Here is a 10,646-nt window from a genome sequence, read left to right as displayed (position 1 = left end):
TGGTGATTTACAGAAGTAGGTGATTGTAAACCAGGCTAGTGCATAGAACAATGTTGTTACTAGTGTACATTATTACATTTCTTTTTCTTTTTCCTCTAATGTCACACATTAATCTTGTTTGAAATAGTAATAATATTAGTATTATTAGTATATAGTAATTATGCCGAATTTGTGAGCAACTATTTGTTGCTATATATATTACAATAATTCCTAGTCTCCCTTAAATACATTTTTATTTTATGTTTACAATTAATATTAGATTTTCATACCTATATAGAATATAATATATAATATAATTAATATATATTAGATTTGTTGAGTCTGATTTTTCCCGAGTTTTTTTTTTTTTTTTTAAATTCCTGTCACCGATGGAGTTTGGGTTCCTTGCCACTGTCGCCTTTGGCTTGGGGACACTTAATATTTGGCAATGTTATCGACTTGATTGCACAGACACTATTGGATGAAAACTGAACTGATCTGGATGATGGCATCACTGAATCAACGATGAACAGATTTCAACTTGAAAACAAATTGTTTGCTATTGTCCTCTTTTAAGAGCTGCTTTACGGAATAATTGATTTTTGTTTGCATTATTGAAACATATTTTTCCTGTTTGACACTGTAAAGCTGCTTTGACACAATCTGTATTGTATAACAGGCTATATAAATAAAACTGACCTGACTTTATAAAGTATAATGTGTCCTTAGAATTCATTTTAATTACTTTATTAATAGCATTAAATGCCAAATGCCTAGATCATCAGTTGAAATACATAAACACCAGTCTTCACTGCACTGTCATTAACAATCATTACATTTATTTAGAGTACTATGACATATTTCATCCAAAGACAATGTGTGCTGGAGAGCACATGCAGAAATATATGTGTAAGATACAGAAGGGATGATGCAATTGAATGAGACAAACATTAGATACAATACACAATCAAAACATTGTCATGACCTAGTAGATACTTTTTACTGTATGTAAGGAAAAATCGTTTCTTTGTCTTCAGTGTTTTCATTCAAATCCACAGTACAGTATGTTGCTACTGTATTCCCAGACTAGAAAGACCTGTACACTCCCTTTTTTGATAGAATGACATTGAATACAAGTTTTAAACACATTTGGTGTTCACATCAGGGGTCTTCTTTTTAACCTTAGCACCACTGGACCTTCACGACCTTCAGGTTCTAAAATTAAAATCTTTCTCTAGCAGGTACATCTGCATTGACACATCAGCGTCTCTCCTGGTTTACAAAACCTCCTTAAGTGGGACACTGGTCCTACAGATGAGAACTCAGTGCAGTATAGATGGGAACTCGGTACTAAAACCTCAATTACAAAAGCGCACAAGCGCAATGACGAGGTATGTGAGGGTGATAATAGTCAGAGCAGAGAACAGGAGGAGGAGTCCAGTGAAGAGAACGTTGTTTATGGGTAGCTTGAGAATTTTCCCTTCAGCTGGGATCATGTTGGAAAGTGCAAGCATGTAGCCCAGGGACCAGGCTATACTGGTATCATTTACCTATGAAACACAAAGAGACATAAGAAGGGGTCCAGTTCACTGCAGAATTTTGGATAGAGAGAATATCCTTGGCAGATATACTGTATGATATTACACTCATGCATTGATACATGCAAGCCTTGATATACGTTCCTTAGAAACCAAGTGCTCAGAAATGCATGTACTGTGAAAAGGCATTTAAAGGAATATCCCTGATTCATCATACACTGCATATATACAGTATATATAAAAAAAGTGTAATCACGTTTAATGATGTGCAATGTATAATCATGTTTAATTCAATGTTTGACTTGCCATTTCTTTGTAATTATTTGTAAAATGTATTATCCATTTCTGAGTTTTAGGGTCTTATGTACAATGTTATCATGGCAATGTTGTAATATCTATGTATACATCTAGAGAATGTGTAATGTACAGATACATTGCATTTAACACAGAAAAGGTTAGTAAACAATTATTTCACTTTGTGGCTATAAAAGTTTGAACTGGTCCAAGCACTTCCATTGTAAATGCCTTACTGTAAATCAAGATTTTTGAAATGTATTTTTGTGGTAATCAACATTATGCCAAAATGCTGTTGATTGAGCTTAACTTGTATTGAACACGGAATATTTAATTAATAGGCTTCTACTGCATAATCCGTTGGTACAAAATTTCACTCTTCTCTTTTGTTCATGAAGCAGTATTAATTTTTCAGAACTAAAAGGAAGAAAACAACTTGATGTGTGGAATATGTCGGCATATGAAAAAGCTTTAAATGCAGCTTGATAATATTAATGACTAAAACTGCCAACCACACATTCTCCTGTTTTGATATATACCTGGTTAAAACAGGACTGACTTTCTTTGTAATAAGATTACTTGTTTTGTAAACCAAATAAACTGTAAAATACTTTTTTTTTTACCTCTGTCAGAATTCTGCTAGAAATTGTGAATGGTCAGAAAAATCTCAATCTTTTTAACCTCACGCTAAACATGACATTTAATGTACCTGTTTCTGAAAATTGAGATTTTTCCAGTTGTCTGCGTTGAACTTATAACCATCTGCAAGAATGCTGTGCACGTAATTTGCAGAGTAGCAGTAGGACTTCAGATGGATGTCTTTGATGTCTTTGATGGATGTCTTGAGCTAAAGGGGGTTCGGGGGGACATTAAAGGTAGGTTTATCGATTTTACACATCAGTCATAAATCTAACACAAAGATTCATTCCTACCAATCTGTATTTTCCTGCTAGTCATGGTTATGCAGTTGGCGAATACTCACAGTTTTCCAGTCCTTTGAGCATAACTGCTTCATGTTCGTGTCAAATGTCTCCATACTTTTTGAACCCTCCACTTTAAGAGCCCAAGCAGTCCAGTAGAACCCTGCATAAGCCTAAGCAAAAGTGTTATAACGTTTGGTCACAATAACATGCAGGAACTAATGACATTTGACATTAATGAGGTTCAACTATGCCACGAAGGCACCATATTTGATTTGAGAGCTGCATTACATCATTGTGATCACACAAAGCTACCATATGGCTTCAAACGACATGGAATATAGTGCACTAGTCAAATGCTCTTCTTTTACATTGAATTGTATGTCCTTTTTGGAGTTTGTTTGTTATAAAGATTTCCCAAAATTCTCCTTTTGCATTCTACAGACAAAATTAAAGCATAAATGTTTGGAATGATATGAGGTTGAGTAAATGATAACAGAATTTTCATTTTTTGGGTAAACTATTTTGGTAACTTTATTTTAAGGACCAATTGTCACTATTAATTAGTTGCTTACTAGCATAGCATATTGGCTGTTTACTAGTACTTATAAAGTGCATATTAATACCTTATTCTGCATGACCATATTTTAGATCCCTTAATCCTACCTCATATCTAAACTTAACAACTACCTTACTAACTATTAATAAGCAGCTAACTAGGAGTTTATTGAGGGAAAACTCTTAGTTAATAGTGAATATGTGTTGCCTAATCTTAGCTTAACTAAAAAGAAATGCATACCATAAAGTCTCCACTGAGCGATGGTTGAAAAACTCCATCAAAGGAACAGTTTTCAGCTCCCCGGCACGACGTCAGGTCAAAGATACTCCTGACCAAGACTTTGCACTGTTCAGGGTTACTCTGTCCAAAGAAAGTAATATATCGCTTTGGGCTATACTGCATTGGAAGATCATTCTTTGTGCATTCACTGCCAAAAACCTCCTCAACAAGCATGGAGATATTGTAGCCAGAAGGATAACAGGGCTGCTTCACATTAGCCCAGTCGATGGATTCCTGGAAAAGAAAAGAAAAAAAAACACGAGAGAGAGAGAGAGCAATCATGATAATGCATGTTGCAGAGTTTTAGACAACTACTGTTAAACTTAGTTCTCCCCAGTCTGTTTAATTAGTCATGTCATTCACCTGTGCCCTGTTTATCACTTATCTCATTTAGCTCCCCCATTTGTTCTAGTGTATATACTCCCTGTGTCTCTCAGTTCTTTGTCCGATCTCGTCTAGGTGTTACGTCAATGTTAGTGGACGTATTTGCCTTTCTCCTGTGTTTCCCTCCTTTGGATTTATTAAAGACTGCGTTTTGGATTTGGATTTTGGATTTGCCCTTGGTCGTGCACTCCTTACTACCCCGTTACATAACAGAAGATCGAATCAAAACAGTTCTTGGTGGCACATTTTTTCCCCTGCTCCCTTTCACCATGGACCTCCCTGCCTTTGCCCTGCTATGCCTGGAGTCTCAGACCAGGGATTCACATCAGGCACTATCCAGACCGCTTGCTTTGCATGTTTTACATTTCATCGATAAGATACTTTACATAATGCATTTAAAGAAAATAAAAGTCCTGTGATTAATTAGTATAAACACTTCTGGTAGAAATCAGGAAAACAATGTAATTCATCCCTCTTTTTCAACCCTATTAAATGACTGATGGTAATGCAGTCTGTACAAGTATTAACGTGGGTTGTTTGGGGAATTGTTAAGCATAAGCTACATGTTTAATTGCATCTCTCAGCAATAATGGATTTCATGAGAAAGGTTTTACACAAATTTTGTGATCAACGTCTTGGTCTATTGATGCTAGCAAAACAAGAAGAACCTGTCTAACAGGTACAATTAATATGCAATCTAAAAGAACAATCCAGTCTGGATCTAAAATGTTTTACTTACTGTATCCTAAATAAAACATATTGCTATTTTATTGAACAAGTATTAATTCAGAAATTCACTTGACAATGACATGAGTATACTCTACCTTTGAAAGTTTGGCCAAAACTCTCTTCTCAGCTTCATTTTTCCCATAGCAGAGGAAACTGTGTGTATAGATGTTGTATGCATAGCCATAGAGCGAAACCTTAATGATATCTTCACCTTTGGTATCTTCAGAAGTGGCAAAGGCAATCTGGGTGGAGGCTCCACCCAAGTCCAATGAGCCAACTGTCTCAGCCCCATGAGGATGTACCCAGGCATTCCAAAGATTTTTCTATAAAACAGACTAAAGTTTAAAATTTTAAAAGTTAAATTAAGCTCAGTTTTCCCTACTTCTGGTTTAGATTCAGTATTGTGTCATAAAATGACTGCAGTACCCCAAACGCTCCTTGTACCTTTAAGATAATATGATTCTGTTCTATATCAAAGAATCAAAAGATCCCCTCTGCACAATAAACTGCCCATGAACTGACCTCTAGGAAGTTCCCCTTCAGGTAGTTGACTGTGATCCAGCCATAAAGGCCTTCTTCCTGTCCAGAGATAATGGAAGCATTTTGGAAATTGAAAGGAAGAGAGCTAAGGTAGTTCGTTATGTCTTTCAGGATAGCGTTGGATGTCTCTTCATCTTTCATACTGTGTAAAAAAGATATTGCAAAGATATGGCACGCATTGCGTCAGTGTCAAGTTAACTTTGTGGCAAATATATTTATATATTTTATTTGTTTATTTATTTAAAAGTGATTGTTATTTGAGAAATAACATCATAATTTGAAAACTCTGTACATCATTTTAACACTCTGAACATGTGCATAAGTCAATTTTTCTTTTATCAAATATTGTTATTTTTATTATATTCTATTGTCTAACACTGTATGACCCCCTGAGCTCTCAGTATCAAAGTAAATGTCTCTACTGATAAATACATATATTGAGATACAGATGTAAGAACATAAATAGAAAATAAGGGATGGAATTTGTTAAAATCATTCTTACTGTAGAAGCCTCATCCCTGCTGTTGCACCGAGGAAGACTGGGGTCGAGTTATGCCGATGGGAAGGAATGGCCTCGGTTATTTTTGCCATGCAATTTTTTAAACTTTTCCATGTCTTTTTGTCCTGATCCTCATTTTTACCGAGATCTGAAATTCCAGGGCCTTGAAAAGACACATTTTATTATTACATTACTTTCTGTAATATATGAACATTTTTAATTTGCATTATTATTGTATCACTGCCTATGTTAAAAGAGTAGTAAAGAACTAGTAAAAAGAGTAGTAAAGAACTACAGTATACTAAGAAAAAAGATTTAATCCATTCATCTATTATATATATATATATATAACAAGTACTTTTTCTCTTTCAAATAAATGTTCAGTGAGCGAGGTGCTTTCAGATAATGTTGACCATCAACCTGCATTGTATTGTATTATGCATTAAATAGTGATGAAAAGGTCAAGTCCTGGGCATATTGGGGGGGGATCTCCTGATTTTTATTTATTTATTTTTTTACATTACGGGACACCCAACTATGCAGAATTCATGGAAAGTTCTACTAGTATCTCTGAGCTTTTGGTCACTATAAAGAATGAGCCATGTCTTTGAATATATCTTCTAACCTTCAACCTGACACTTTGTGTTCTCCCTCACAACCCCTGTGTTGTTTTCTTTTTCGGCAGGCCACTCATAGAGATACACGGTGGTCCTGGAGGAGCCTGCATCCAAAACAATACCATACTAGAGAGAGAGAGATAGAGAGAGAGGAGAGAGGAGAGAGAGAGAGAGAGAGAGAGAGAGAGAGCAATAAAAGTGATGAAAGACTGTTACAGTAATCATGTTAAGACCAAATTCTGAAGGTCTTGCAAAGCCATAAAGAGCGTATTCATTTGCACTCTTTGCAAAATGTACTGGTGAATAGCAATTTGCTATGGTCTAAATCATGATTGAGTGAAGGATTCAAGAACAGACATGTCTAACCGCCTGAAGCTCTTTTGGAGGAAACTAACAAAAGAACATTCTTCCGTTGGGAAAATATTCAAGCTTATGAGTCATCAAAAGGATCTTCTTAAGATTAAGGATGCAGCATTGTATGGAATTAAATAACTCCATCAATGGTGATTATCCATTGAAAGTTGTTTTTGTGTGTGTGTGTTTTTAAAAAAGTATTTGTTTTCACTAAAAGTAAAAGGAAACTAAATGAAGCATAATGAAAATGCATAATCCATAAGTTATATCTATAATAATCTTTCACAACATTTTACCCACCATTCATCTGTAAATGAATAGTGGCCCATATGTGTGACATCTGATGTTTGTTTTTTCAACACAGAATAGAAATGTTACATAAGCAGAAAATACAAACATTCCTCATATTATAATATATTATTAAATAAATAATATTGTATATTATTAAATAACAGGAATAAATACGTTAATTCTACACACTCTAAAGGGAACCAAATTTATTGGTCAGGTTAATAGGTTCCACCTTGTATCATGTATGCTCAAATTAAATAATTTTACCTTTAATCCACGGGATATATAAGTCTTCTTATGATTTTGTACAACTGCTATAGAAATGATGACTGCTATGCTGGCCAGCATAAAGGCGGCGGCCAAAGCTATTGCAATTTTTGCCATCCTCACCTACAGACAAAGAGATGAATATATCAAATTTCCAGCTTACTGTTAAGCTTGATCATCATCGAACTAATAGCTGAACACTCTTTATAATAGAAGATCAAATTGAATCAAACAAACAAACAAAAAGTTTTACAGGAAAATATTTTAAACTTTTTATTCACAATTACTTTAGAAAACAATGTAGCAATGCTTTAAAGAACCCAGAAATCAAACAATCATGTATCCAACATGCTCATAAAAGCTTAAAAGGTGCACTTGTAATCTTGAGGTGAGCTTTACATTTTAAGGTAGCTTGATGTAACCTTGTAGTCGGGTTGCTTCAGTCATATTAAATTGTAATATTTGTTTTTAACCAAATAATTTAGATGTTATGACATACAGCATTTTTTTTAAACTGATAAAACAATTTTACAGTGTTCTGATTGAGAAAGGGGGTTGTTTGTTGAGCCCGGGAACTGTTAATAAAAACTGTACTTTCTAAATGATTTCCCCAACATATTACTCTCAGCACTTTCTTGAAGAAAAATGTGCAAGTACAAACATATTTACTTTTGCCATGTTGTGAGATTTGGGAAACTCTTTCACACACTGTCAAGGCCATAGGCACTCTGTCAATCATAGGTTTGTTATCTTCTGCAAAAATGGTCTGGAGCACGCTAAGTTTTGTACCCTACTCAACCAGATAGAAGTATGTACTCATATCATCCTGGTGCCTTTTACACACTAAGCCATATTACGGTTTCAGTTTCTAATTTGATCAAAGAACGTGGTTCTTTGAACTCAAAGACATACAGTATCTGTTTAATGTCACTCTAATACTGCTTCTGTGCTGTCATCCAAAACACCTTACCATACAATTGTTTATTTAAATTATATATTATATACATATATATTTATTTATGTGAGCCCACAAACTGAGATATAGCAGTTTTCAAAGACATCATATCAATCCATAAAATGTTATAACAAAATGAATGAAATGCTTAATTGTTTTAAGCCACATTTGCTCTATGATCTGATCTTACATGATCTGTAAAGAAAGCAAATATCAAATGCAAAATACATACATTTCTGTCACAACAATACTGCCATTATTAATATAGTAATAAAAGGTTTATTTGCTTACCCCTCTGCGTGAGGCTGTTGTAAGGTGGTCTGAAGATTGGGACTCCTTATTGATCATTTTGTCCAGACGTGCAAGACCGTGAATGTGTAACTGTGTTTTCGATGTGTGTGTGAGAGTGTGTGTGCATATGTTCGTGTGTGAAAAAGCATGCTGAGGAGACAGAATGGGAGGGGTTTGGCTGTCACTCCCCAATAAGCAGGACCTTTCTATTAAAGTTCATTAGAAACTCCACCCATTCAGATAGATGTTAATAAGGAAAAGACCTTATTGTTAACATTTATGAAAAAAAATCAAATAATACTACTAGCTCATATTTAGCTATTTATACATTATGTATGTGGACTTTTTTTCTCAATTCATTCAATTACTGCCATGAAAAATCTAGAATGAATTATTTGTATTTTTAATGGAAATATTTTAAACACATTTCACATTCTTATGATGCTGTGCGGACATGTGCTGGATATGTGCTGCAACACATTCATAGTTATGAATATGGCAGTTCCCACTGCAAATAAAAAAGGGACTTCAGTTTATTTTTAAAACATATTTCATTCAATAATGTTAAAATAGTGTCTTCATATTTGTGGGTAATACAGGCAACAGTTTGCAAGAGTATTGACATTTGAGAGGTAAAATATTTTCATAATTCTCTTTCTGCTGGTTGCACATTAAGTGTTTTTAAAAGCTTGTAATATTATTTGAAAATGTCCCTTTTAATGGGTTGTTTTGTTTGCTTGGTCAGCTGGATATGTTTATGCCTGATCCTAATGGGGCACTTTACAGCAACCTGAGAATGAACGAAAGAGCTGTGTGGTGATCAGAGCTCAAAAAAGATTACTTTATTGGAAAGTCACAGACCACATGAGAGACATACTGACACTGACATTACATTAACGCTCTGCTAGAACAGGATCCATTTACAAAACAGGGCCACACTTTGCAGTGTGGTTTGGGTGAGGTATTAATCCTTCAGGGAAGATCTTCTCAAAGTGGAACCCTCATTGACTAACAGAATTTTTAATGCAAACTGATGGGGAAAAAAAATTCTGGGAACTGCTGGGGAAAAAGTTTTGAATGCAGCTAAGTCAACTGACCCTGTTCAATGACTGGTTGCCAATATGTTCTGCTTTTGTCCACATTATGAGATGGTGTGCTGGTGCCCAACTAAAGACTACATGCTTTGTGAGCATTTACTTTGTAGAAACAAACTTTACATTTAAGTTAGCAATTACAGTTAAATTAATTTCTTTGAATTTCATTTCAGTTTAATTCCAGCTCCTTTCAAATTCATTCCATTCAAATTTGACTTGTAATTTGGCATCCTTCTAGCTAATTTTACATTTAATTTAAAGTCAGGAACTGAACTGCCTTTTAAATTCAACTCTGAATCAAACCACTAATACTTGAACACTTCATGTGAAATCAAAGCAGTGTCAACGTTACAGTTTGTAATACATTCATTGTACTTTTTCCAACCAGTTTGAACATTTCCACCGATTAAGAAATCTGTGTGAGAAGTTAAATGGGTGAACTAGCCTGAATCAGCATGGAAATTCATTCATTCAAGAAACTGACTTTGGTTGCTGGCTTGATTTTTTGCCATTTTCAAAGTGTATTACTTACAACCCTGCAGAGGATAAAGTTGTATGAAAAATGGATGGATGGATGGATGGATGGATATTATCACTTGACTAAGCTCAGCAAAAGTAAAGAGATCACACTCAGATCATATTGGATAATAATTTTATTTGTTCCAAACATATTTTGAATTCTCTCTATTGAGCTTCAACTGTCCTTCACTGAAGTTCTACGAAACGCTGGGAATCCTCGCCACCCTGACGCCTCACACATCTACTCAAAGCTGCTATAGCCTGGAACGATTAATCATACCTTAACACTGACTGGAGATGAAGACAACCAAACTGAATTAGATCGTTCTCTCCGTCATAGCGTGTGCTGAATACATGTATTTTTAGCTGCTGGAAGTGTGATTTGACACTCCATTAGCCACAAGAAGCCGGAAAGTCAGTTCTTCACAATTGGATTAGGATGGAGAAGGGAGGGAAAACAGGCATATTAAAGCCTTTCTCACTATGCTATAACATGGTTTGCAGTCCTTGGGTTCACTGCCACGCACACAGGGCTTA

The 10,646-nt window shown here is 35.0% G+C and overlaps 1 protein-coding gene across 1 annotated transcript; it reads right to left on the bottom strand.

Moving 5' to 3' along the window:
• Window positions 1-968: 968 nt before the first annotated feature.
• On the bottom strand, window positions 969-8,612 carry LOC107704086 (ectonucleoside triphosphate diphosphohydrolase 3-like). The gene is made up of 10 exons (XM_016506930.1): window positions 8,497-8,612; window positions 7,251-7,373; window positions 6,347-6,464; window positions 5,725-5,884; window positions 5,205-5,364; window positions 4,778-5,005; window positions 3,531-3,803; window positions 2,794-2,904; window positions 2,521-2,658; window positions 969-1,529 (listed from the first exon to the last, which is right to left on the bottom strand). Exons 1-10 carry the CDS (start codon window positions 8,551-8,553, stop codon window positions 1,338-1,340), a joined length of 1,560 nt encoding a protein of 519 aa, XP_016362416.1. The 5' UTR covers window positions 8,554-8,612; the 3' UTR covers window positions 969-1,337.
• Between the last annotated feature and the right edge of the window lie 2,034 nt (window positions 8,613-10,646).

This window comes from Sinocyclocheilus anshuiensis, unplaced genomic scaffold (assembly GCF_001515605.1).
Source record: "Sinocyclocheilus anshuiensis isolate Anshui unplaced genomic scaffold, SAMN03320099.WGS_v1.1 scaffold1272, whole genome shotgun sequence".
Taxonomy (NCBI): Eukaryota; Metazoa; Chordata; class Actinopteri; order Cypriniformes; family Cyprinidae; genus Sinocyclocheilus; species Sinocyclocheilus anshuiensis.
Note: the sequence above shows the minus strand (reverse complement) of the source record. Positions and strands in the feature narration are given on the sequence as shown.

Coding starts and splice junctions, on each gene's coding strand:
- LOC107704086 (XM_016506930.1), bottom strand. CDS start 8,553: ATGATCAATAAGGAGTCCCAATCTTCAGACCACCTTACAACAGCCTCA. Junction 5,885..6,346: donor CACAAAGTGTCAGGTTGAAG/GTTAGAAGATAT, acceptor TGTCTTTTCAAG/GCCCTGGAATTTCAGATCTC. Junction 5,006..5,204: donor TGAAGGGGAACTTCCTAGAG/GTCAGTTCATGG, acceptor TCTGTTTTATAG/AAAAATCTTTGGAATGCCTG.